At 38.8% G+C, this 27,275-nt stretch overlaps 1 protein-coding gene across 4 annotated transcripts in view; it reads right to left on the bottom strand.

The window, feature by feature from the left end:
* The window catches only part of KDM3B (lysine demethylase 3B), a 69,942-nt gene that overhangs the window by 36,937 nt on the left and 5,730 nt on the right, over positions 1-27,275 (bottom strand). For 2 of the 4 annotated variants that reach the window (XR_008579257.1, XM_054841588.1), the window contains exons 2-9: positions 12,374-12,541; positions 9,818-9,931; positions 9,257-9,362; positions 7,616-7,740; positions 6,123-6,191; positions 4,600-5,178; positions 918-2,163; positions 364-565 (exon numbers count right to left, since the gene is read on the bottom strand). Coding sequence is in view for 3 of the 4 variants with exons in the window: in XM_054841588.1 (XP_054697563.1) it covers positions 364-565; positions 918-2,163; positions 4,600-5,178; positions 6,123-6,191; positions 7,616-7,740; positions 9,257-9,362; positions 9,818-9,931; positions 12,374-12,541 (2,609 nt within the window). In the remaining variant the exon portion in view is untranslated. Of the gene's footprint in view, positions 1-363; positions 566-917; positions 2,164-4,599; positions 5,179-6,122; positions 6,192-7,615; positions 7,741-8,275; positions 8,377-9,256; positions 9,363-9,817; positions 9,932-12,373; positions 12,542-17,819; positions 17,955-27,275 lie in introns of those variants that run through there. The other 2 variants (XM_054841589.1, XM_054841590.1) reach the window with 2 other exon arrangements.

Consider the following 27,275-nt stretch of genomic DNA (forward strand, 5'->3'; position numbering starts at 1 on the left):
ACTGATTAAAAATTTTATCTCTGTTCTGAACTCCTTATGAAAGGGGGAGAGAACAGTTATTACATAGAAACTGCTACCCAACAGAAAAATTCTGCCCAATAAAGCAAATTCAATCTCCTGAGGCTGGACCTGAAGGCCCACTCAGTATCACACTTAGGCCCACACAGTATGCTGTATCTTCCAACAGCAGCTCTCCCCACCCCAGTGAGGGAATTCCAGTCAGGTGATGCAGGGAAATGCAGGACACTCAAAATCTTCATTATTGTACCCAAGCACATTAAGTAAAATGTAATTACTTTGTGCTTGGACATGGTCCAAGCTCTGCACATAGACTACATATAAAGGAAGAAAGAATTTGAGCACCTCCGAAAATGGAAGAAGCGACATGCCACAGTTGAGTCATCCTGCTCTTGCTCCTTAAATTTGCGGTACCGCTCCAGACGGCACTCCCGGCACTTGTGCAGATGTGGAGCTACATTGATGCAAGAGCCATCCTGGAGAAAAGGCTCACCTGACTGCTTCAGCTTCCTCACCTTACTCATATCTTTCAGCACAGACTGGCCAACTGGGTGATGCAAAGTAGAATTAAAAATCCATTAGTTAACTGCAACCACAAAAGAATACTGGCCCCAATAAACATTTTCGGAGATCTGTATGCTCATACCCATGCAAAACCAGTAAGACTGTTCAAGTCTGCAGCATACCACACTTTTGTCCTGACAAATACACGCTGAAACATTTCTCATAATTCACATAAAAGAAGCATTAAGCTTTAGCCTTATAAATATCCTGTGTGCTGCCTACTGAGCACAAATGAGGTTTACACCTATGGTTAGTTCACAGAGTTCATCACACAGGAGATATCCCAGTATCCCACCTCCTTGCGCTTCCAAGACACCCTGCATTCAAATCATCACCTTTTAGGGGAGCTGTGCGAGGCCGGCCCTTTGGGGCTTGTTTCCCTTTTCCTTTCCCCAGCAGCAATTCAGCGTTGCGCTCTGCATTGGGGCCTAGCTTTGCCATCAAGTGGTCTGGGATTCCCTTCATACAAGCCTTGGCCTGCAACTGGTCTTCAGAGTCACTCAAATCTGACAGGTCACTATTGGTACTGGAATCTGAGTCCTGTTTGGATGTCAAGCTCCGCTCATCTAGAGAGAACCTTTTCACAGCTTCAAAAGGGGCTTTGTTCTCCTGTGGAAACTCTGCCTGTGAAGAGAAAAAGCCAGGTGGATGTCTGCCAAACACATTAGAAAATGTTTTCAGAAGAGGATTGTCCTGCTGCCCAGGCCCAACAGCTGGTTTTTCTTCTGTTGGGCTAGAGGAAAGCGTGGGCATCTCAATAGGCTGCGTCAGGTTGCTGGTCGGTGAGGTGGAACGGCCATTCCCTACAGTGGAAGGGCTCTGAACACCTGCCGTAACTGCTGAACTAGGAGTACTGGAGATCATCTTTGAGGAGTCAGTTGTTATAAACAAGGTTTTCTTCTTAGCTAGAGAAGAGTCCGTAGAGGTGAGTGATTCTGGCCAGCCAGAAGTGGCCTTATGACCCACAGGTGTAGAGGGAGTAGAAACCCCTGTCTGAGATGAAGATGCAAAGCCACTGAAAGGACTAAGTTCTGCTTTCTCAGCAAATGCCAGGAAAGGGTTTGAGGGTTCCTCTCTTGATAGCTTTGGGGGCTGTAAAAATAGGTTTTCATGACTATCTGGGGGGCGAGTATTCAACAGACTTCGTGAAAAGGCTGGAGTAAGGGTAGGCATAGATTCCACAGGCAGCTTCCGCTCCACAGAACTGCCAGACTGGGCTCCTGGTTTAGTGTCCGCTGAAAGAATTTTACCTTTACAGATCCCAGCACCCATACTCTCTGTACACTGCTTGAATGAGTCCCGACTAGAGGCGTCTTCAGTCAAGCTCTCTGAAATGACTGTGAAGTAGTTACTGGAAGGTAGATTTTGGGACATGCATTGAAAAAACAAGTTCTTTGACAGATCAGAATCTTTCTGAGCCTCTTGTCCAGTACTACAGCCAAAAGGAAATCCAGAAGGCTTGCTTTCTGGAGTCACCACTCCATTTGATTGGCTCCTTCCACCCCCAAATACCAAGGACTGGGAAGCACTTGGGAGAGAGACTCCAAATCCAGAAGAAGCCAAAAGTGAATTTCGGGAATTCTGAAACAAAATTAAGAAGCATTAGCCTATTAAAAGATTCTTATTTGATTCAGCAATACTTCGGTTCATCTAATTGTACAATTAGCATTCTACTTATCCACCTGTAATAGAAACTTCCAGCGGAATTATTTACAACGAAGAAACTTTTTTAAAGATTCTGCTAGACTAATTTTTCCTACCGACAAGCTATTTAATGAGCTAACAGTGTCCACTACATACTAAAGACACATGGAGAAAATGAACACAGTGTCTTACCATGCTTTAGAACAAAAGTGAGACACAAGACAAAGAGAACTAATTCACAGAAAGTTATTTAAACTGCTGATTGTTTTACTTCAAATCAGCAAGAAGGGAACCTTGATAGAAACTGCTTTTCAATAGTCTCCTGTCTTTCACCCTTCCCTCAAGATCATCCTGACAAGATTCTCCTACTTAACCAGCACAAACTTGGTTTGCAAAGTTAATTAAACAAAGAAAGCCCTCTAGCAGTTAGTGAACAAACTGGTTCTGGTCACAGCAAGCCACATCTGCTGACAGATAGACACCTAAGAAGTGGTGCCCTCCAGAGGATTATTCAATAGAGGTTAAGCACAAAGGGCTTGATTTTTTATGATCTTCAAATACTGGAAAGTTTTCTGACTTGCAGACTTCCACTAGACCCATAACTGTGATACGGAATATTCACTTGCTTTCTTGTCAATTTATACTTATTCAGATTTTCCAATTCTCACAGTCCTACTGTAACTGACTATATTCTGTGACTAATTCATCAGTTCTATTCCTTTTCTTTGAGTTTCCACTTAGAAATCTTCCCATGAGGAATACTCATGATTAACACACTTTTATTCCAAGGCCATGTTAATACAAGCACAACCTCTGTGCAACACACTTCACTGGTCATTAATGTCACCGCATACCTACTAGATATTAGAATTTCAGATATTTCTTTTTAGAGCCAAAGTAATTTCCATGAACTGAGTTCTAACAGTTTTAAAAAGCATATGAATATGAATGCAAACAAAGCTTATTAAGTAATCTCAAGGACCAAATGACACTATGATAAAGTGGACAGTGTGAAGCAATAACACATGTGAACTATCTACAACACTCCTACTGATTTGTGTCAGGTTCCCTCCCTCAAGGAAAATACAGTTTCAAATGAACTAGTGGTCCCCCTGCAAATTCTGAAGCCAGATTACTAATAAATTATTTAAAACAAGTGATATGGGGTTGGGGAGAGGGAGGGAAGGAGAGGTGGTACCAAAACTTCTCAGTACAATTGAAGTTCTTAATACAATTGATGATAGATACAACTTTGACCGTTCACTTACACAATTTGTAGCTGCTGTCAACTCTGAACTTTTTTTTTTTGGGGGGGTGGGGGGGTGGAAGAGCAAGCAGGTTATATTGTTATATAACAATTTAATTATGTAACACTCCTGTCTTCCACAATTCTATTTCTCCTTTAAACTTTACTACCTAGGAATCCTTATCTCAAGATAAACATCTCGCCTTTCCTCCCATTTCATTAGCTAATACAAAAGACAGGGATGAAAGTAACTCATTTAACCTCCTGGCAATCACCTTGGACTCTCTAATGTATCTCCCATTTTCTTCACTTTTTTATACAGTAGACTAAAAGTTTCTGAATTTTTGCTGTACTTACTTTTTACTTACTGATGTGGGGTTTTGTTTTTATAAGCCTTCATTTGATTACTTAAATTTTCTATTTTGTTTTTAACAGGGTTTCCCTTCTACTTTTCCACTTGTCTCCTTGAAAACAAAGACACAACTAAAAGGTCTTCAAGCTGCTTCCAGACTGAGCTCTTTAATAAAATTTATTCCAAAGGCACTCATCTCAAATGTTTTAATTATTTCATTGTTTTCAGCCCTAGATAGTATATGATACCACCGGCTTATTCTTCTACTACAGAGATAGCATAGCTGTAACAGACAAGTTGGGCATCTATAAAAGGTCCTCTAAATGTAGCCTCATTGTTTTTCTGGTTTTGAGGCTTCTTTTTTTCTTCTTTTTCTTTTTTTTTTAAAGTAACTTAAATGCTCAATTCAGTACACTCTCATGCATATTTGTTTATATAAATACAAGAGATATTAAGTAGGTTATCTTCCATATGACACAAGATTAATTATATGAAATGCAGTGCTTGAAGTGACTTTAGGGATGCATTTCTCAGATTAAGGCTGAATAAAGATAAGGGTTGTGTCTTACCACTCCTCCACTAAATATCATCATTTTCTTTTGAGTTCTTTCTTAGATCAGACAATAGAAAGAAATCCCTCATCTCGAAAGGAAACAACAGAGAAAAAGTTGTTTTCTCAATTCCATGGACACACTTTGTAACAGGAATATGTTGCAGAACATCTGTTGCAAATACGTATGTCTTTCTTGAATATGCTGGATCATGAGCTACTCACCTCTCCCTGGGCTTGTGATCGCCCTGTTTTCAGTTTCTCCTGTCCGGTAACAGCTGGCAAACTGGTATCAGAGATTCTCATTGTTGTCGGTGTCAAAGCGGTTGTAGTAACCGCAGTTGCAGAAGTCACTGTGCCTTGGCCAACCTGTTCCAGTGATTTTCCTGCCTCTTTACATCCAGATCCAACTAGTAACGCTTGTCCAGCCACAGAGGAAAATGGAGTGAAGGGCAACGGTGTGTCACCACCAACTGGCTCATCTTGGACTACTAGTGTTCGGCCATTCTCTTTGGTGTAAGTGGCAAAGCGAATATTGCGATTAATCTGAGGGATGAATGAAGGCAACTGTTTGGCCCTTGAATCCAGTCCTGTTTCACTATTGGAGCCTCCTTTCCAAGGACCTCTACTTGCCTCACCTCCATCACTACCATTGCTATCCACTTCGCCTCTCTCCTTTAGCTTCTTTGTTGCAGGATCACACCCAGAATCTGAAGCATTTTTCCTCCTCCGTCCATCCTTTCCCTCCAGACATTCTTTCTTCTTTTTCCCTTTAGATGATTTAGCTGCTTTTAGGCCCCCTCCCTATAATAGACAAAACCACGCAATCACTGAACAGAACAATCAGGAATACTCGTTCAAAGAACATTTTTCTGTTAGAAAAACCAATACATTACACTACTCAAGCTTAGGAACGTTTCTTTTAACTACAAATTGAGACAGATTATCTAAGCAAAGATACCAGGTGAACACAGAACACAAACATAAGTGCAGTCTTGTCTTTTTTGTACTAGGACAGAATCTTCACAGTAAGATTTTTAGCTGAGCTACTTTGCTGTAACACATACCACACCATGGCAGATTTTGGGAAACACGCAAAGCAGCCATACTCCAACATAATTCTTGCTAATGTATGAGAACTATTTGCTCACTAATTTTTGCTACAAGTCTAATCCCCACAGTTCTTCTGAAGGGCACACTTTCTGTCCACAACCCAAAGCCTGCAATATTTAAACTACAGGAGATAGCTTGCCCTTCAGCCTAGGGTAAAAACACAGGTTCAAATGTTATCATGGAACCTCTCAACCAAAGCAATGAAACGCCACAAGCATACAAAGCCTGCTTCAGAAAAGACAGATGGTAAATTTTAGAAATGCCTAAAAAGGTCTGTGAGGAGCACAGAGTGATCCTGTTAGAAAAAGGCAGTGAGCACAGAGACATTCTCTTATCAGAGCACTACCCTTTAAAATGGAGCACAACAACCATGTCTATTGAACCTCCCCTCACCCCCGCAAGATCCATGCTAAACTCAGTAAAACAGGCCTGAACAAAAAGAAATTAGATTGTTTAAAGAAAGCTATGACCACCTCTCAAAGCAGTAAAGAAAATTTTCATTTTCCATTTACATTATCAAAAGCTCACAGCGAACATAGCATGGCTTTTCAGTTGTGTCCATGTTTTAGATGTTTTATACATAAATCTTTATGAAGTTTCACACTGTATGTACAAGACCTGAACTGTTATAGTACCTCGCTTGGAGAAGTGTTATCCATCACCACATGAATCAGTCGAGGATCCACCGACTTTATTTCACCACTCTAATTTTTATGCAGATTGATATTGAGGAGATAGGAGGAAGAAAAGAGGAGGTTAGTTTTTAATTCAGAGTATATAGTATCAACATAAAAGACTTTAAACACAGGGTTACTCTGTCACCTCTCTCCCATTTGCCTTTTCTTTCTGTCCCACTTCCTTAGTAAGGCCACAGCCTTCCAGTATACCTTCTATCCTTTTGCATCTTCTCTATGTCAAAAAATTTCAGATTTGATTCCTACCACATTTCTTGTACATTTGTTCTACTGAGCATCTCTAGAGGTATTCATTGCATTAAACACAGCTTTTCTTAATTTTGATTTAGTACTGTTCTAGCCTTCTGCACATTCACTCTGCTAGATGCAGAAAATACTACTGGAAGGAAGCGTATCAATTTATGCTAACTGTACTCATCAGCATCTCCCCAAAAGGAGCAATGAAATGTAACTGTGCCTGGAGGTTTTTATTTCACGGTAGATACACAGTAAGTTGGGTGCTTCCTGGCATGTATCTGCTGAAAGCATATAGTCCAAAATTTCAATGCCTCTCCAAAGTATTATACTTATTTACCATACATAGTATACCTTTTTCCCGTGCACCAGCAATACACCCAGTAGTCAGAGTGCAGGATTACTGCATGAGTACACAGGACTTACTGGGCACATTCAGTGCATTCATTCTGCACACGTATTTTACTGCACGCAGAAAAGGCTACGGGGGCAGGGGGCACAGGACATGAGACAGGCCCCAAAAAAATGAGAAGAGTGCTGCTGCTACAGTAATTTACACACAGCACCACAGACCTGATCCTAGTTGCTCCTGAAAAAGAAAGCCATTAGTAGCAGGTTGCTGGTGAGACTGAACTACCTGTCAGATTACACAGAAGCATATAATACAAACCAGGTAACTCTAGCAGTGCACAGATTTTCTGTGCTGTTTACAACAGATACTAGGTTTACTGATAGGAACAGTGCAAAAGTAAACAGCCTAAGCCAAAATACATTTAGACTAAAACTTCATCTTCTATGCTACACTTGCTTTAAGCCACTTATAGCCTGTCACACAGAAGCTGAGAGAAGGCATAGGAAGACCACAGCATAACAGATCCAGAAGGTAGCTTCCTGTACATCAGCATGCTCTCCCATCCAGAAAGCCACTTCCAATATTTTTTCATATAGTGCTCATTTCCCATGAAATTCTTCTAGCTTCTTTTATAGAAGTGGGCTGTGTATCACTATTTATTGTGCAAAGTCATCATAACAGGGAAAAAAAAAAAACAAACACCACCTGCAAATTGCAACATGAATAATTACTCATCTTTTATAGCAAAAAACAACCAAAAGTACAAGTTTTGGTGAAGCTGTCATTCTCCACGAGATATTGAGGAATAGTATTTCAGGAACACCAAAGCATTGCTTCATATTTTTACCTCAGTCACAGACACCTCCATAAGACGAGTTATTGGATCTTGATGGCTCACAACACCACAGAGCCAGCTATTTTCATCCTCTGGTTGGTAAATCTTAACTCTTTGGCCTTGGACGCTGTAAGGACCTGGAAAAGAAGGACTTTGAGTACATTTTCCAGACAAGGTTTGTGTCATGCTAGTTAAGAGTCATACAATTAAAAAAAAAAAAAGTTCCGTGCACATAATTAGGGCTTGAAGTGTCATCTTTCAGGTGGAAAGAAATGAAAACGCTACGGCTTCTGCTGCATATCCTGCATAGGCCAAGCATTCTATTGCAAAAAGTCAATAAGCCCTCATTGCTGTAACTCAAAACTATTGTAAAACATAATTAATACAGTTTACGAGTTTAAAAAAAAAAAAAAAGCAGAAGATCAAAATAAAATCACTCCTTTGACAAAATCAAGCTAGATGGGGGCTCCTTGCTAACTAAGCTCTTTTGCTTTCTAACCTACAGGTCAGTAATTATGAAGCATCAATCCAGTGGACAGTCACAGCATTCTGACTCAGTCCAGATGAATCAAATCCCAGTATAAACTGCATGCAGTTCAAAATACAAACATATATTTGTAACTGTGGAAAATGTAATATAATTGCACAAATATCCAATGTCTCTAAACCAACCAGTCTTAGTTCTTTGACACGGGTAACGGATCATCTACAGAAAGGTTTCCTCCGACCCTGCCCTCACTCTCCACATCAGCATGCAGAGCTTTCCTCCTACCCTAAGTCCAGACAAAAAAAACTCGGTTAATATCAGATCATCAAAATCCACATGATCCAACAGCCTGTATCTGATACAACCAGAACTAGACACTTCAGAAGAAGGCTCCACACTGGACAATTCTGAAGCTACTTGCTCATGTAAAAAGTATTGCCCTCGTAACATTTTTATCAATAAACATGTTATTTAACCAAAAGGCACCAAATCCCCATTAAGAATTACATCGTCCTTCAAATGCTATAGAATGGCCTACCTCTAGGGTGGCCACCTGGCCCATGAACCCAAACTCAGAACAGAAAATAATTTTAGCACTTGAACTAGAAGATCCCAATCTGACAACAAAAGCTGCAATTAGGCTTAACCCTAATACACAATCCAGACAACAGTTAAGGTATTATTAACTTTATGCTGAGCAGCCACCGCCACACCATATTTTCAACTTAATTACTGTATTATCAAAATGCCAAAATTTGAAATAACAAGAGAAAATTTTTAAAGATCAGCAACTACAGAGTAACTTCGCTTCTAAATTTCCAGAATTATAGAACAGAACCACAGAACAGGACCAAAACTTTAAAAATTCAAAGCTTAAAATAAGGAAAGTTGTGGATACATGGACATTATCAATAATACGTCATTCTACTTTAACTACATCTTCGGTGATCATTCCCAGTAGGTATTTCTGGTTGTTTCTCAGCAACCGCTTACCTGTATCTGTGACAAAATAATGCCTCCTTGTAAAGAACTTGCAAAACAATACAGAAAATTGACCTTCCAAATCAAACAGTAACAGATACTATTACTATTCTCCTTCACAAATCCCAGCACAGTCCAATTGTTCCAGAATAAAGTACCTTTGAGATAGAAAAACACAGTCTCACCTCTACTAAATATCTCCTGAAGCTTCTGGTCACTGATCAATGTGTTGACAGATTCTCTTAGTGAAGGCTGTTCCTGCAGAATCTGATTTTGACTCTCTGTTCCCATCTGCCAACAACAAACAGTTTTAACATAAAAGTATAGTCTTTTAAGGTAACAGAATCATTAGTTTTTAAGGGACAGCTCTTCTCCAGCTGCTCTCAGAAACTGACAAACAAACAAACAAAAAAGTAAAATTAAGAAAACCATTGCTAAACATGCCAGAAGGTAAAAAAGGACTAACTACACAAAAGCTGTTGCAAAATTTCCATTGCAATTATCAGCGACAATATGCTTGACAACTAGCTCTCCAACTGACCAATACAGAGAGGAACTAGGACTTTTCAAATGCAGATGGAGGTTAGCATAAGCACCTGGAAAAGCAGGGGAAAAACCCAGAAATACACCACAGGGCAGTGAAATGAGGAAGACAATAATATGGAAGTGGAACAGTAAAAAAAATAAAATCTGATAATCACAGCACAAAGTTAAATTTGCACTTTAACTGAACACAGTTCAAATACCTGAAACAAACGTAATCCACTGGCATCAGACAGGAAACGTAAATGTCTGTCCAGAAGAAACTCCACTGGGACCACAGAGCCTAAACCCAGCTTATCTACTAGAGGAGTGAAGGTCTGTGATGAACAACAACAACAAAAAAAAAAGGTTATAAAAATGACTGAGCATGCACATAGGCCAACAATAGTTGTTTTCATATGCTATTTAAGTATCACAAAGAATAAAAAGTTTAATTTCTGAACTTGCATTGCCCAGTGCCTGAGTTTTAATGTAAATTATTACTCATTATGTCTAAGCCAATAATTCATTCTTGCAAGTGTGGCATATTACAAGAAGGAATTACAGAAAATTGGCTCCACTTACTCATTATAACTTAAATCAGAACTGAAAACACCTTTTGTGGTATTTGTTTTTTCATAGGTAAGCACCTTCTGATGCTCAGGTTTAAAAAAAAAAGCTTTGGTTAATGGTTCAAACTATTCTACATATTTCGGGTATAGACTCCTGAAAGGAGCATTTTTATTCCTGTATAGAAGTCAGGTCTAAGTAATTTATAGACATTATTAATAAAGGGAAGCTTTTTTTTTTGTGCTAGTGTTTTGTGCAACACTGAAGTTCAACAGGTATACTATTGATATTCAAGCTGCAGGACAAATCACTAAAAATAACTAGCACAATCAGAACGATAACCTTATAACGTAACTTGCTGATGGAAGAGGAAGTTGCCGACCACTGGAGTCTTTGAAATGCGTTATCTGTCTCACGCTCACACTTACATGATTTTAACACACAAGTATTCACAACATTTTTCCCTTAACAGCTCTCATCAAGTTTGTTCACACTCCATTCTCCCGTACACAACAGTATGAATATAAAATTTATTTTCTCAGTTTATGTAAAACAATTTCCTAAAAGCGAACAGGACTACAAGAAAGAGACAATGAAGGATGAATACCCATTCATAAGTGATATATCTCAAACCCAAAACCCACCACCGCCCAGAAAAAACCCCAACCAACATCCAATTTGTAATGCTAAGTAGTTGGCTTCCCAGTACTGTCCATATTGCACATACGTGCTCCGGTGCTTTGGCTAACTCCAGTCTGTTTTCCCATGCAGTTATTTGAGCTTGAGTGATCATGTGGCTGTGCAGAGTACAGTGGATGGAAACATTTTTTCAGCAAGTCCACAGATACAGCTTGACTTATAGCGTAAATACTCTGGGATCTTAGTGGACCCATATTTGCTTCTCTTCTAACAGGTTCTGACACAACTCATTACACAATCAGTGTGCCGACTATGGTAACACCCCCAAATCACAGAGATATCAAGATGCTTGGAAATCATCTGAAAGAAACTGATCCTGTATAAACATAGTTTCCCAGATGAAATTAAACTGGAGTTCACTTTCGGAGAAAAGTTGGAAATAACACTGAAAGGAAAACTTCGCCTATGGAAAAAACACTATATACAGAATCTCTGCTGTAAAGTCGTGATTTTCTTCTGCCTTAAGACAACTGCAATAAAGAAACCCTCAGAGAAAGATGCAGTGCTGAACTTGTTCCTTTGAGCCCAAGTGTCGATTTAAAACACTAAATTCAAATTCTCTCAAGGCACAAGGTCCTTGACTGGAAAAAACATTCTAATGTGCCCATGCACAAAATGTAGCATTAAAAAGCAGAGTCCAAGGACTGCAGGAAGAGAAAAGAAACAAAAGGAGGACAAAATAATACAAAATACCATGAAAACAAGGGTAGGATTCTCATATATAATGATTTTTCCTCTTCAGAAGCCACTAAGAGGAGATAGAAGGATGTAAGGAATGCTCTTCACTATGTACTACTCATCAGGACGTTTGCAGAATGGGTATACTCAGATATGCTAGCTAAAACATTGGCTTTGGTCTCAAGTGTCATGACATGTAACTGCCATGTAAACAGCAATATGGATAATCACTTCAAGAAACAGCAGAAAAATTTGCACGTCATATTAGTTAATGCTGGCAACACCACTGAAGTAAAATTTTTAGTTTAGATTAGGAGTGGCCAATTTATGGCTTATAGGTCAGGTACAGCCCACAGTCTATTCTCTTCCCTAAAGCACCTTCAGAAATACCTATTAAAATGATGCAGTAACCTTTACCATACAGAGCTCTAGAAAGTCCATAGTAAGACCAAAAGGCTTATTCTCGCAATTCAGAAAAGCCTAACACACTCAAAGTTCTAAAATAGGGAAAAATAATCTTTTCTGATATGTATCACATTTCTTCACAGACCACTGGTAAACAGTATGTCATTTCTGTGAGATAACAGCTTTGAATTTCTGGGAAGGAACTGGAAGCATACTGCCTTTCATGCCTTTCCAAAGGCACTGTAACGCTGAGTTAACTGCTCTATTTATCATTTAAAAAAACAAAACAAAAACCAACCACAAAAACATCCCCAAGCAATTTTTTGGCACCTGCATAATGGTGCCCTGTAGGATACCCAAGCCTTGTGTTTCACAGTAGAATTGATGCAAACCTCTGAGGATAGGAGAGCTTTTGGCCAAATACTCACCAGTGCAGGCCACTGTGCCAGTGAGACTCGAGTCCCCTGAAGCATAACTGGATCAGTTCGAGGTGCCCAAACCAACGATCCTTCCAGCAACAACACTATAACTTCTTCAGCGTGGACTTTCACCCAGGCATGTTGCTTCCAGTTACAGCCATCAAATTCCACAAAGATCTGATTAAAAAAAAAGAAATTGGAAGGCATTTCAGCTCTTTTCAGACACCGAATAGAAAAAAAAAAAGATTCCTACAATCCTTATGGATAAGGAGACAGCAGCTTTAGTCAGAAAAATCAGGGTAAGTATTGTAATAACACCACTGAGAACATCACATCTACATAGCTATCAAACATTACAAAAGAAAAGGGAATCAAATTCACAAATACTATGAAACCTATGAAAAATTATTTATCCCCAAACACACACCATTGGCTCCAAATGCTGCATTTTCCCATACAAAATTCAAGATCTGAAAATTGTTCATCCAAAAATACAACTGATGACCCAATGCAAGCCTCTAACCTCAGGATTTTTTTACAGAATTTAGACACTCTTACTCGGCACTTCAACAGATGGCTTGTATCAGTATGGTTAACTGATATTCACAGAATTAAATCCTTCAGCCAGGGAAGTCTGTGTTTGTGAAATTCACTCTAAATCAGAAGTTTTGCGTTGCCTTGTACATTATTAAACCGAATGCAAACATTTCGGATAGCATGAGATTATCCAGAAATATCTACTCAATATATTTTTTTCATTACCTTATTTACAAGTGTGACAATACAAACCACACTACAATTCTCAATTGCTATTCTGAGATATCCTCTTTTATTCTATCACAAAGGACAAATGTTAAAGCCGTATGAAATTACATAGCAAGAATGCTAAGAACAGGACCACAGGTTACAAGTCTCATTCCACATCCTAACAACTAGGGCTATTAAATGTTAAAACACAGTCACATTCCAACCTTTCATGTACAGTATTTACATACTACACAAATATAATCAAATATGTCAGATGAACAGCAAGAAATTCCTAATCAGTTAAGAAACACCTTAAGCTGGACAGTCAAAACTAAGTTTTGTAATAATTACAAAATCACTGAGGGTAACAGGGCACTAATCGGAGACAGACAGCTCCCTGCTTTACCAGTAATCCTTGTTAAAAGAGGTATCAGAGACCACTCCTACACTCCTCGTCCCCACTCCTCCCCCAACTCAAAAGCTCAAGCTCCAAGAGGAGAGGGAGAGAATATGAAGCAACTCTCCTGATGAACTCTTGAACTTCATTACTGCTTAAGCGTAAGCTGTCATGCAGAGAAAGACGACTGGACCTCTCAGGATATCCTTCCTTCCATTCAACAGCTTCAGCAATATAGTGAAAATTGGACTGAACACATTTTCTGTTTCTGGGGCCTGTACCTTTCTTAAAATAATAATTTGTGCTACTTTGGCAGCAGAATAAAAGGGAAGACATAGACGACTATCACATAAGAATAACAAAATGGAATTCTTTGTTTATATGTACAGTATTAGTGAGGTAATCATCTTGCTATGATTCTCTTATCATAAAAGTTATATGAAAAAGGTTGTCAAAAAGAACTATTAGAATAATGCTGACTTTGGAATATATTCCTTTTTGCAAGGTTTTTAAAAATTTGATGAAAAGGAGGGGAGATTTTATAAGTAACTACACAGACAGGACCTCTTACTAGCACATCCCCTCAAACTAGCTGGCAAGGATCACTAAAGGCAGACAAATTCAAGCAAGCAATGAAGTGCACCTTACCACTCTGCCCCAAATAAATAAGGATACCTATTAGGTTTATTTTTAATTTATTACTTCACACAGGACTTTAACAAGTCTAAACTTAGTCTAGTTTACAAGAAGGGCATGAGGGAAGACCCAGGGAACTACAGACCTGTTAGGCTAACCTCAGTACCTGGAAAAATTATGAAAATCACACAGGGTGCTATTGAACAACATTTAAAGGACAATGTTTAACTAATTTAATCTCCTTCTACGACAAAATCACCCACCTAGTGGATGAAGGGAAAGGCAGTGGATGTAGTTTTTCTGGATTTTAGTAATGCTTTAGATACTGTCCCTCACAGCATCCTTCTGGACAAGCTGTCCAACTGTGAGATAAGTGGGTTCACGGTGCGCTGGGTGAAGAACTGGCTGGATGGCAGAGCTCAAATGGTTGTAGTGAACGGGGCTACATCTGGCTGGCGACTGGTCACCAGTGGTGTTCCTCAGGGCTCGATCCTAGGGCCAGTGCTGTTCAATATTGTTGTGGCTTAGCCCCAACTGGCAGCTAAGCACCACATGGCTGCTCGCTCACTCCTCCCTCATCCCCTTCCCCGCCCCAGTGGGATGAGGAGAAGAATTGGAAGAAAAAGGTAAAACTCAGGGGTTGAGATAAGGACAGTTTACTGGGATAGCAAACAAAGAGGAAAATAACAACAACAATACTTATAACAGAATATACAAAGCAGGTGATACGCAATGCAATGTGCTCACCGCCCAGAGCCCGATGGCCAGCCAGTCCGGAGCAGCAACGATGAATCCTCCCTGGCCAGTTCCCCCGCTTATATCTAGAGCATGATGTCATCGCGTGGAATATCCCTTTTGCTACTTTGGGTCAGCTATCCTGGCTGTGTCCCTGCCCCAGCTTCTTGCGTAAATAAACTCTATGCTAGCTGAAAACCAGGACAAATATTTTTTTATCAATGATCTGAATGCAGGAGTTGAATTCACCATTAGCAAATTTGCTGATGATACCAAACTGGTAGGTGCTGCTGACTCCCTCAAGGGACAAGACGCCTTGCGGAAGGATTTATATAGATTGGAGCACTGGGCAATCATCAATGGCATGAAACATAACAAGAACAAATGCCGGATTCTGCATCAGGGACAGAGTAACACCGGACACCAGTCTAAACTGGGAGAAGAGTGGCTGGAGAGCAGCCCTGCAGGATGGGATCTGGGGTGCTGGTGGCAACAGGCTCAACGGGAGCCCGCAGTGTGCCCTGGCAGCCCAGAGGGCTCCTGGGAGGTATCAAACACAGCAGGACCAGCCAGTCCAGAGAGGGGATTGTCCCGCTGTGTTCAGCGTTGGTGCAGCCTCACCTGGAACGCTGTGTGCGGAGCTGGGCCCCGCCATTTGAGAAGGATGTGAAGGTCCTCAAGCGTGTCCAGAGGACAGCAACCAAGCTGCTGAAGGGCTGGAAGGCATGTCCTGTGAGGAGCGGCTGAGTACTCCAGGTTTGTCTAGTTTGGAGAGAAGGAGGCTGAGGGGCGACCTCATCGCTCTCTGCAGCTTTCTGAGGAGGGGACATGGACAGGGAGGTGCTGATCTTTTCTCCCTGGGATCCGGGGACAGGACATCTGGGAATGGGTCAAAGCTGCGTCCATCAGGGGAGGTTCAGACTTGACATGAGTAAGCATTTCTTTACCAAGCGGGTGGTCAAACACTGGAACAGGCTGCCTCGAGAGGTGGCCGATGCCCTGTGCCTGTCAGCGTTTAGGAGGCATTTGGACAGTGCCCTTAATAACATGCCTAACTTTTGGTCAGCCCTGAAGTGGTCAGGCAGTTGGACCAGATGATCATTGTAGGTTCCTTCCAACTGAAATAGAATATTTCATCACTTAACTCAGAAAACAGACCTTATAGTTTTTCTTTCTAAAACCCCAGACCTACAAACTGAGTCAAAAGGAGAGAAAAGGCTTACAACATTATCCTATTAAGATCATCTCTCTTCCCTGCAAAACCGGGAATTCGTGGCAAGTTTGGTTTATGCACTTTACATTCAATATTCAGTTTTCTTCCATCTTTGTATAATCAACATAAGCAACGGAGTCCTGCCAAACTTTGACTTACAACCACTAAAAAAAGGTGTTACTAATTCTAAGTCAATACCCAACAGAGTATTTTCCTACACACGGACGTGTAGGGCAGCTGTTCCAGATCCATGCTACACCACACTTGATATTGTCAGTACTGTCAGTACTTTCCAACAGATCACACAGCAACAAAAAGGATGAAAGCCTCAATATAAACAGCTATGTTCTCAGTCTCTGTTTCCAGAATCTGCAATAGGAATCACTCTGTATACTGGGTGCGAAAGAAGCAGAAGCTGACTTGCAGAGTGCACCGAGTGTTTGTGCTTATACCACTTTGTATTACTACAGAAAATAACTACAGCATATTCATGAAATGATGCCCAATATGCTTAGATTCTATGAGAAAAAACACTAAGGGAATCCTGAAAGAGATGCCTCAAGCAAGAAAGTAAGGACAGATGAGACAGACTTAAGAGTAAATAAACATATTTTTACCACCATTTTAGATATTTAAAGTGGTAAACAGAAATATTCTACCTTTGTTGAAAAACCCAGAAGCCTTAAGCAAAACAGCTGCATTATAACTGAGAATTTCCTGGGTTTTTTCCTCATCTTAATTTCAAAATTGTGTGGTTCTGAGTCAAAAGGGAAATGTCTGTATGCTAAAGCCCTGGCTACATCAGAATAAATTACCTCTCAAATGTATCAACAGCCCTAGAATTCACAGGGTCACATCTACCAATAGTATCCTCTGCTGACCCTCCTAACTCTGCTCACGATCAGTTTAGACAAGCCATAACTAAGAACAGCAGTGGCGCTTTGTTAATACCAATGTTTTTGAACAGTGCTATTGATGATGGCAACTAGATATGCACTTAGTGCAGATATGTCTGTATCACATAAAAAAAAATTATGCTGCTTAGACAAAAAGGTACCTGCAGGATTTCCTAAGTTCTCCTATGGGGAGTAACAATTTCCCTAAGCAACATCTAATTGTAAATAATAATGATTTTTATGTTTTGTTTTGTTGTGTTTTTTTTTTTAATCTACAAAACCAGGGTTTTTTTCCCAACACAAAATCCAGAGGGTGCATACATACCCGTAACTCTCCCCCTCACCCCCTTTTTTTGTTGTTGCCTGTCCTAACAAAAAGCGACACTAGAAAGCAGAGCTGTTGCTCTGCTTTATTTGACACACAGACAGCCTGAAGCATTTTTTCCAGAAGACACATTCTTGTCTAGCTACTACACTAACATTCAGGCCTTAATACACTATAGAGAACTACAGTCTGGTTCAAATGGAATTTCCCGTAAAGTCTTCCAACATCGGTTCCACTATAAAAGCAGCAACAATAGGAAGACCATAGTGTAGGTAAGACAGATATATTGGTTTTTTTCATCATGTGACACACAGGCTCTAAACATGATTTATAATAGAAAAAAGTACTGCAGCTTATTGCATTAGAATTTGCACAAAGGTCTAATGTAGATGCCATCTATCAAAAACATAAAATCTTTACATTTTAGGGTTTTATATATTATAAAAAGCAGAGATGGCAAAAAATCCAAGTTCAAAGTTATCCCTTAAAATGGTCTTAAATTTTACCTAGTTTTGAAAGGAAGGATGGTCCATCAGTTGCTAGAGAGTAGCCAGAGACCCAGGTTCAATTCCCTGCTTCATCAGAGGCTTCCTGCATGACCTTGATCAAGCCATTTAGTCTCACTGGCTGAGTCTCCCCATCTGTAAATTGGAATAATAGTACTTATGCCCAGAAAGGAGGCACTGGTAGGAATCTGTTGCAGACTGCCAAGTAAAGCTGGGTAACAAGTTTGTCCATGACCTCTTACTCATCTACATTGTCAACATGTGGGAGAGGATAGAAGGGAAGGTAGATACTGAGATTTTAACTTGGGAGACACATCTGAGATCTCATGCAGCTAGTACCACCCTTAAATGAGATTTAAAAAAAAAAAATTAAGCTGCAGTCATTTTCTAATAGTTTTCTAATGCAAAGTATTATTTTGTAATCCATTATACAAGACAAAGACGATGTGTACACCAACGCTTAGAAAACTTTTGGCTTCCAATCCAGTAATCATGCTTCAAACTATTTCTTACAAGCAAAGGCAAAAAAAAAAAATACAATCTGAAATATATGTATAAACACTAGGTGTTTTACTGCAGCTGATTCCCAAAGCCATGAAAATTAGGAGGAAAAAAAAACTAAGGAGAAAAATCCTCCCCTGAAAGAGTTTCTACTGAGTCAGACAAAAAGTAGATTTCATCATAGAACCAAGAAACCACAGTTATTAGACAGAACAATTATGCTTAAAGGCTGATACTGAATAAGACACTATATATTTAGTGAAGATACTAAATAAATTACTAATATTAGAAAATATATGTATTTTTTATATTTCCTTGGCACTTTCCTATGCTTATAATAAATAATGGTAATTAAGCAAAACAATCAAAAATGCTTTTGACAGGATCCAGGGCAAAAATAGTATTAAACCAGCAGGAGCTAGACAAATCATAACTCTACTAAAGCCATTACCTTACGGAGTAGCAAGTAGCTAATAAATGGTCACAAATATTTATCATAAGTGTTTCTGTTTTGCAACCGAAGATGAGCATTGGTATCATGTGAGTCAACACTTAACGAGCACAGTAATCTACAACAGTACTTAACAATGTCTAATAAAGATGAACATGTTTATGAATCAACGGGTTCCAGGTAACAGTACCTTTTTTTTTTGCAAGAGCTTAGCAAAATACCTGCCCCTTCATGTACTTGAGACTTTTTTTTTTTAAAAGCCTTTCTTTCAACAATTTCAACAGTTAAGGAGCCAGTTACAAAAAAGGACTAGGAATTAATATGATTATTAGCCTCAGTGCAGTTCTGGCCAAAATAGCGAGGACAGCATGAAAATGAAAACAAAACTATAAAAAAGTCAGGTCTATCTGGTTTGATAAAATTATTTTGTTGAACAATCAAACTTTTCTTATTTTTTTTAATTCTGTAAAACATTAGTGTCACACTGTACTAAATGCATACAGGAGTACGAGTTGAACACATAAAAACCGTGAACCTAACAGATCTCAAACACTGAAAAGGAGTACTGCATGTGAATTTCAACAGACATCGGTATTTGGTCCAATGTTTGATGTTAGTTTGATGCATCAGTGACCCGGAAACGCATTGCCAATGATAAAGCTGGCAGCCTATTTAAAAACTTCCAAAGGAAACAACAAGGATGACAGTACAGTCCTACCTCACTTTTTCTGGTAGGCTGATGGCATCATAAAATACATTTTTAGCACTGCCAGTCAGAAATTAGTAGCCTAATTCTTTGTTATAAGATGTTGAACATATAGTCAGAATAAAGCATTGCATTCTGAGAAACAATGCATCTGCAGTATTCAACAGATGTGAGCAATTCACTTTTTTAAATGAACAGCTTTTTTTGCTTGCAAAATACAGTTTTTATAATCTTTGGTTGCATACAACACAAATAACAATTTTGCCTCACTTTAATACTGAAGCTTTAAAAAAAAAAAAGAAAAAAGCTTTGTTAATCCACTGCTACAAAGAAAGAGCAGTAACTTTCCCATATAAAAGTTACTTAAAAATATTCATGGGTAGATACAGATTAGATATTTAAAGGCCCTGTCATTCTCTGCTTGAAGAAAGATTACCAGGTCTTCCAAGTACAGAAATACAAGTCTTTCACCTTCAAGTTAGACTTGGAACACTTCTGCATAACATTTCACACCAGGAAAAGATAGCCTACATGCTGATCACGAAAATCAACTACGCTCTGATAAAATCGAAGTATTTGACTGAGGGTCTTCATAGGAATCTGTTCTAGCTCCAAAAATGAGAGTGTTTGAGAACAGTCACTGAATGCTGTAACTGACACCAGGATTGCCAAGTTCAGCAGAAAGATCACAAGCTGGAAAGCTCTGCAAGCACACTTGAAGACAGAATTCAAAATTATCTTGACAAACTTAAGAAACTGCCACAGATCAGAGCACAACGCAATCACAAAAATAAGCACAAGGTGGTAAACAAAGGCAACAACTACCAGTGACAGGACAGCTATCAGTTTTATAGAAAGAAAAAAAGTGAGCGGGTTTTAATGGATCGTGAGGTGGTCTATGTTCAGCTATCTTATGCTGTTTCGAAAAAGGATGGACACATAAACAGGCGTACAGTGCACAATACACCTGAAGTGATTTGTTGTTCTACTCAGCCTCAGTAAGTCTTCTGCTAAAATACTCATGACCAGTTTGGGTCAGAACAAAAGGAGACAGCAGAAGAAAGCAAACAAGAATGATCAAAGGTCTAGAAAACGCAAACTTCAGAGTGGTTAAATTAGGTTGCTTTATCCAGAAAAAAGAAGACTGAAAGGAGAATTAATAACATATTCTTCATGAAAGGCCTGCCAAAAAGACAATAAATAATCCTATTTGATCTGTCCACTATAAAGATGAGACAATATTGGGATTAAGATTCAACTAGAAATACTTGGGTAAGAAAATGTCCTTGAATGACAGACTGCAAGAACAGAAGCAATGAAGAGACTATGCAGGGACTCTGTAAAGACCTCTGTATAGTGGAGATGGAAAGAAAGAGGCTACAGAATCATGTCAGGAATGGCACTGGTAGAATTAATGACGGTTTGATGCAACAGGATGGAATGACAACAAAGAGAGATAGGGGGACATGTAATTATTATTCAAAGGTGATCACTTATATGAATAAGAGTAAAAAGTGACAGAACACAATATTACATGGAGAATCAAATCAACGTTGGAGACCTTTCTGGAACACTCTTTATACAAGCAAGTTGTTGGTGCCAATACAGAAATCATTAGTTGCATAGCCATTTCAAACAACTACCAAATCAAAATAGCTTCCTAGAATTTAAATCTCTCTTGGCTGGCATTATGGTTATTACATTTGAAGTCTGTACAACAGTGTGACACCACAGTAATATATGGCAAACTCTACAGAAAAAATCAGATCTTTAAGTACCCAAATACAGTGTATCTGAAAAAATGTGAGTTTGTTTACTCTGTTCATTTGACACTATAATGATGATAAAGTTTCCCTTTCTGTTTTTTGTTTGTTTGGTTGGGTTTTTCGTTTTTACTTTAACAAAGGAAGAAAAAGAAACATTTCAAAACCAGTAAGTAACAGAATTACAGAGGGAATCAGGAGAAACTGCAAAACAAGAACTCCATAGTTAAATTCTGTAATTATCCTAAAAGCCCTGACCGATCCAGGCAGGACCTGGTTTAATAAGCTCTTTAAAAGAAGAAAAAAAACCCCACAACAACACAAAATGTATTTCAGCAAAAAGCAGTAGAGAAAACCATTTCTGAAAATACTGATCTTCTAGTACGTCTTTATGTGGCTCAAAAAGGTATGCATTTAGACGAGTTGGGTTAAGTAGGTAGGAAAGTAAGAGTGACAAAGTGCCAAAACAAACAGAATCCACCACAGCGCTCTGTCAGTATCCCATTTCTTTCAGTATTACAGCATTTCCAGCTTGAGCATCACTACTGACCCTAACGCTGGCCACACACGTGGAGGAAAATGTCAAGTAACATGACTATCGCAGCTAAAAAGCAGTGCTGGAAACTACACACAAACCACAGAAGGCAAGGGAAGAGGTCTCATCTTTGGAAAGCCCCTACCCCATTCTGTACCAACTTCAGTTCACAGTCATTTTAGAGCATGCTGCAACTGCCGCACTCCTGTTGTAATAAAAATAAGCAACACTCAGGGCCCTGTGCAACCAGCCCTGTCAGTGCCTCTGTGACACAGAGACAGTTCATAACCTTAATTATCACAGGTATGAATGTGAGAGCAATCTAGTTTGGCCTCAACCCAGGCTACCTCATCCTTGTAACAAGACACTACTCAAAACCGATGTACAATTTTGTCTACAACACAAGGTGAAGTACAAGCAGATTTACATTGAGCCTAGAACTCCAAACACTCCACTTAATACAATCCAAATGCAAAAGGCAGATTGAGGGTGGCCTCAGTGCTTCTGCCCCCTCCCCGTGAGATTCAGCCACCATGCAAACCGGATCATTAGTTGAAGCAAAGTAGTTGTCCAAAATTCAAAATATAAAATCTTCAAGTAGCATAGTGCTTTATTCTCCCAACATGCAGAAAGTAACAAAAACGTGCATTTATAATTCTGCATGCAAAGTATCTTTAAGATGTTACTTTCAAAACAGCACTTTGAGAAAACGCTGGAGGTTTTTTGTAGTCAGTTTATGTAGTCAACGAGTTTTAGAAATTTAGATGGGTAAAACCCCTTAGATCAGCTTAGATGAAGATCAAATCACACTCTAGCAGCTTGCTGTCACTGAAAGCACCAGGACATTGCCTCACCACTGTCTCTACAAAGTCCCATTGTTTCCCCTTGAACAAGGAACCCAGCTGACTCCACGGTGCATACATTTAGGGAATACGTGTCCTAGAAACTCAAGCACTCATAAGGAATTGCTAATTTCCTGCAATCTTCCTCCATGCTGTTTGCTTAAGGGTCCAATGAAGCATCATGCACAAGAGATAGGAAGGGCAATTACTTTTTTTTTTTTTTTTTTTGACTGTAGCTAACTACTATCTTGACTTACAGACCAACCTTTTCCACCGAAGTCTTCACTGCTAAGTTTTTTCTCACACATGAAAAGTGTGTAACAAAGTACTGGACTATCATCTCTCTCAGCAGCTGCACTGTTTTTTCCCACTTTATCCAGTAAGACTCATGAGAACTGTCAAGCAGCTGAATATGTCCAGATATGAGCTAATTTGGACAGTTTTGGTTTATGCCAAACAAGAAAATGACTATGCCGGGTATCTCTGTTGGATAACAAATGCTATGCAAGTCAAATTTGGGATCTAACAGTAACCTCATAGCCCTGTGGCTGGTCAACACAAGTCTATCAAACCAGCTGAATCAAACCCTGCAACACCATGCACATTAGACACAGTACCACTTTATGCAAGTCGAATCTCAAGCCAGTTACGAAACATCCCTCGCGCTCTGAAATCCAGTAATTGTGGTGTATTTTACACCAGGCAGAGCCAAATATGTTAATCACTATGCTTTGCTTTTTAAGAGGAACTTTATTTCAGAAAATGTTTGCATTCCTACAGAAACTTCCTGCCATCGGAGACCTACTTGCTGCACAGCCAAAGACAGACTGCCTTTTGAAGCAGCACCAGCCCATCTTGTAAACTAAGAACTCATTCACCACTCCCCAGGCCTATCCTTAAAAACTGTCACCTTTTTTTCCTTAATTTATACTAAAATTAACAGTTCTGAATTTTCTCTGCTATTAGTAACTTGAAATACTTGAGCTATTGGAAAGTGAGAGTTTCACAGAATAAATTTATTTTAGAAAGGCACGCAGATTTTTGTCAAATATTGTGCTTTTTGTGGATGTTTCTTCTAAAATGCATCTTTACCTGATGTCTGCCTGCATCCCAAAGTATCATAAAAAACAACTTCAGTGAAATAATAGCAAGGCAATCTTTTTTAACTACTGTTTCTTTCTGCAGCTATTTGGACTGTAGAGATGATGATATCTGTTCCTAATCCCAAGTATTCTACAATCCAATTAAGAAAACGATGAAGACCTCCAGTTCAGTACTCTGAAGGAAAAGCAACACCTTAAATTGCAGGTTTGATACCCAGATTTTTTTAAACAATTTAAAATCGGTATCTGTATAATTGGCAAGTGGCAAAAACAGCACCTGTATTTAAAAATACAAAAGAAACTTGTAACTATTAGTCTATTAAGCCAATACGGGTGGTTTGTCAAATATTAGAATAAGTTTCAGGTGATGGCTGGGGCTGTAAAAACAAGAATGGCAATAAATGGAAGGAGTTAAAAGTGAATGAAAGTTTTAACTACGTAGCTTACATATGATATGAAGGACTTTCTGTTACTGCATCTAACCTGAACTTGAGTATCCAAAGCATTAAATGGCACTGCACTGAAAACGAAGAAGGCTGGGATTTACAAAAGTCTAAGGGGAATGGTAAAAGGATGAAAAATTATTAGCTTTAAAATGGCAAGTACTGGAGCAGTAGAATTACTATTGCAACATAACTAATAACGTAACTGATAGAGCTGGCATAAGAAGTGTCAAATTTCTTTAGACACATTCCTGGCCTCAAGTCTAATGGTATCTTATGCAGACCAGAGAAGAATCTGAGGAGCTTTTGGAACTTCTTACAATCACAGCCTCTGAAAATTTGCTATTCCAAATGCTAATTCTGTTTTGCCTCGCTCTTTTTCCTTTGCTTTCCAAGTTTGGCATCTTCCTTGAAAAAAACATTAGTGATAAAGTAGTAGTGCATCTCATTTTTGCTAAGTTTTATAAATTGAATTGGATAAAGTACAAAATTTATTTCAGGTTATTAGATGATAGACCACATGACTATAGTTTAAAAAAAAAAACAAACAAATCTCAAAGAAAAGCTTTAACCTGAAGCTTACTGCCACATTCTCAACAATCTGAAAATAAGAAACCAAAGCCGCTATTCTTAAGTAGAAAATTACGCTATTCTTTAAAAGAACGTGTAAGAAACTGTCAGCCTCTCTAGAATCACCCACCTCAATGTCATTTAGCATACTAAGCAACATTAACAAATGAAACTGATCTCTGAATACAGTTATTAATGTCAAAATGAACAAGGTGGACATCAACAAAACCATGGCTTTTTGAAGGAAATTCAGAAAGATGGCAAAAGGTCTGCTAAGCATGCAAAAACTGCAAAGAAAACTTGACTATGCAAGAAAACCTCCCTGTCTTTCTTTGTGTTTTGCAATCAGAGCATCACCACGTAGTATAAGTGAGGTACCAAAATGGGACTCCCAACAGCGAGTACTGACAAGGCAGTCACTACCAAGCTGCACTACCTCAGAAGAGCATGATCAGTTAATTAATGATAACAAGACAGAAGTAGTAAGATTTTTTTTCCAACTACAGATAAGCTTGCAATAAGAACAGTTTCAAAATAAAACACACTTAGAAACTACAGAAGAAAATAAATCTGCCACAGATTGAAAAGTTGGATGCCTTGATTAGATAAGAGCATCTACTCAAAAGGTGGTAGGACAAATTATTAGATGCAGACACGCTAGCTTCACAGGGAAAGCATGAGGCGTTGCGCAAGTAACTGGAGTCACAAGCATAGCGACCTCAGGACAGTAACTATGTGGAGATAAAACTTAGTTTTGTTTTGGTAATCAGCAGTTCAAACTGGAAGCATTAAGACTACTCAGCACTCTAACACTATCAAGAGAAATTACTGTATGAACAAATGCATTTTATGACCACGTTAAAGAGCTATTCAATAACCAAATGTGAACATGATACGCAAACTTTCATTATGCTGGCCAAGTCTTCTTGAAAAGACATTTCTCCAAACATTTATATGAGAACATGATCTGATTATATAGAAATATTTTTGAAGCCACCATCGGCTTGGAAGTTGGTTAAAAAAGTGGGAGCTCTGTAAAAATCTCAAGCACATGATGGCAACATGGAGAAGTCAAAATATGTGCACATGGAAAAAGACCTTGAAGAAAAAAAAAAATGGTCAGTCTAATTAACAAGGAATTCACTGAAGCACAGAACAAGATCAGCCAAAAAACCCCTCAGCTACTCAGCACACGCAGCTTGCCCAAGGAATATGTACATCCATACTACATGCCGAAGATATGTAACACAGCAATAACTCGAGACAAAAAGCCCAAACAACTTTGTCATAATCATTTGCATTTCAAGTAAAAGTTGATCCACATACACAAGTCCATGTGTTTTCACCTCCTATAAAATAATCAGTCTCCCTGACAGAAAAAAGTACGCCACTGCTAGCATTCCAGGTGAATTTCTGCATCAGGCAGTGCCCTGCAGTCACACTTAGAAGCATAAACAAATAAAAGAAACCTTTCAAACTTCTAGTATCTCCACTGAAAACTGAGAAAACATCTTAGTATGGATATTACAGAAACCTGACTTTCTGCGAACATTTGAATGACAAAATGGACTCCCAGCTGCCAACCTGTAGCTCAGAAACCTTACCAGTTACAGTGCTGAATTACTGCCATTACAAATGCATGATTCAGTCTTTTGTTTTCATTTGAAGTGTGACACATACAACCGCCTTAAAGAAAAACATACCAACAAATGTGTCAAGACAGGGACCTAAATTATGATTATATGTACTAGTATTCAACTTGCTAAATTCTACTCTATTTGCACAGGTTTTACTGAGTCTACTGCATTCTGTAGCTGTAACTGAAAATTCAGACTATATATTCACCAAACAAACCATAAAACATATGGTTTCTGCTTTCCCAGCTTACGGCATTTTATTTGGTAAAGAGCAAGCCCTGTACATACTATGTCAACACTGTCCACCCAAGAAAATAAAATGCCAAGGAAAAACATGCTATGTTTTGACAATGATGGGAAAAAAAAAAATCTAAGGTCTTGTCAAAGCATATTTTATTTTTCTAGCCTTTTTTCCTTGTTTCTGTAGCTACAAAATAATACAAACACTCCAACACTAACACAACACTACAAAATAATATTCAAAAAGGTAAAAATAAATAATTTTGATGAAATCTCTACATCTCTTCTGCCTTTAATTGGAACATTCAACATCTTCAAAGGCAAACAGTTTGATCTGTAAATGCAAACACTTACAAGGAGCTTCCTGCAGACAGACTATGCCAATACACAGTAACTTTCCAGCTTTCACTTGCAAAAGCTGGATCTGAACACTCCTATGAATTTAACATGCAAGAATGCTAAAATTTTTTGCATCACTTATGTCTAATAAAACTTATTGATGCATTTACCAATAAATATAAAGAAGATGGGTTAACTCTAGTAAGATATTCCTTGAATATACATTTTAACCAGTAAGCCTATTTGAGCACCAATTTTCCAAAGTCAGATAACCATGGCTCACTAAGTCTGAACTAGGGAATCTGAAATATTTGATTCTGCTGCAA

The sequence above is a fragment of the Grus americana genome, chromosome 14 (assembly GCF_028858705.1).
Source record: "Grus americana isolate bGruAme1 chromosome 14, bGruAme1.mat, whole genome shotgun sequence".
Taxonomy (NCBI): Eukaryota; Metazoa; Chordata; class Aves; order Gruiformes; family Gruidae; genus Grus; species Grus americana.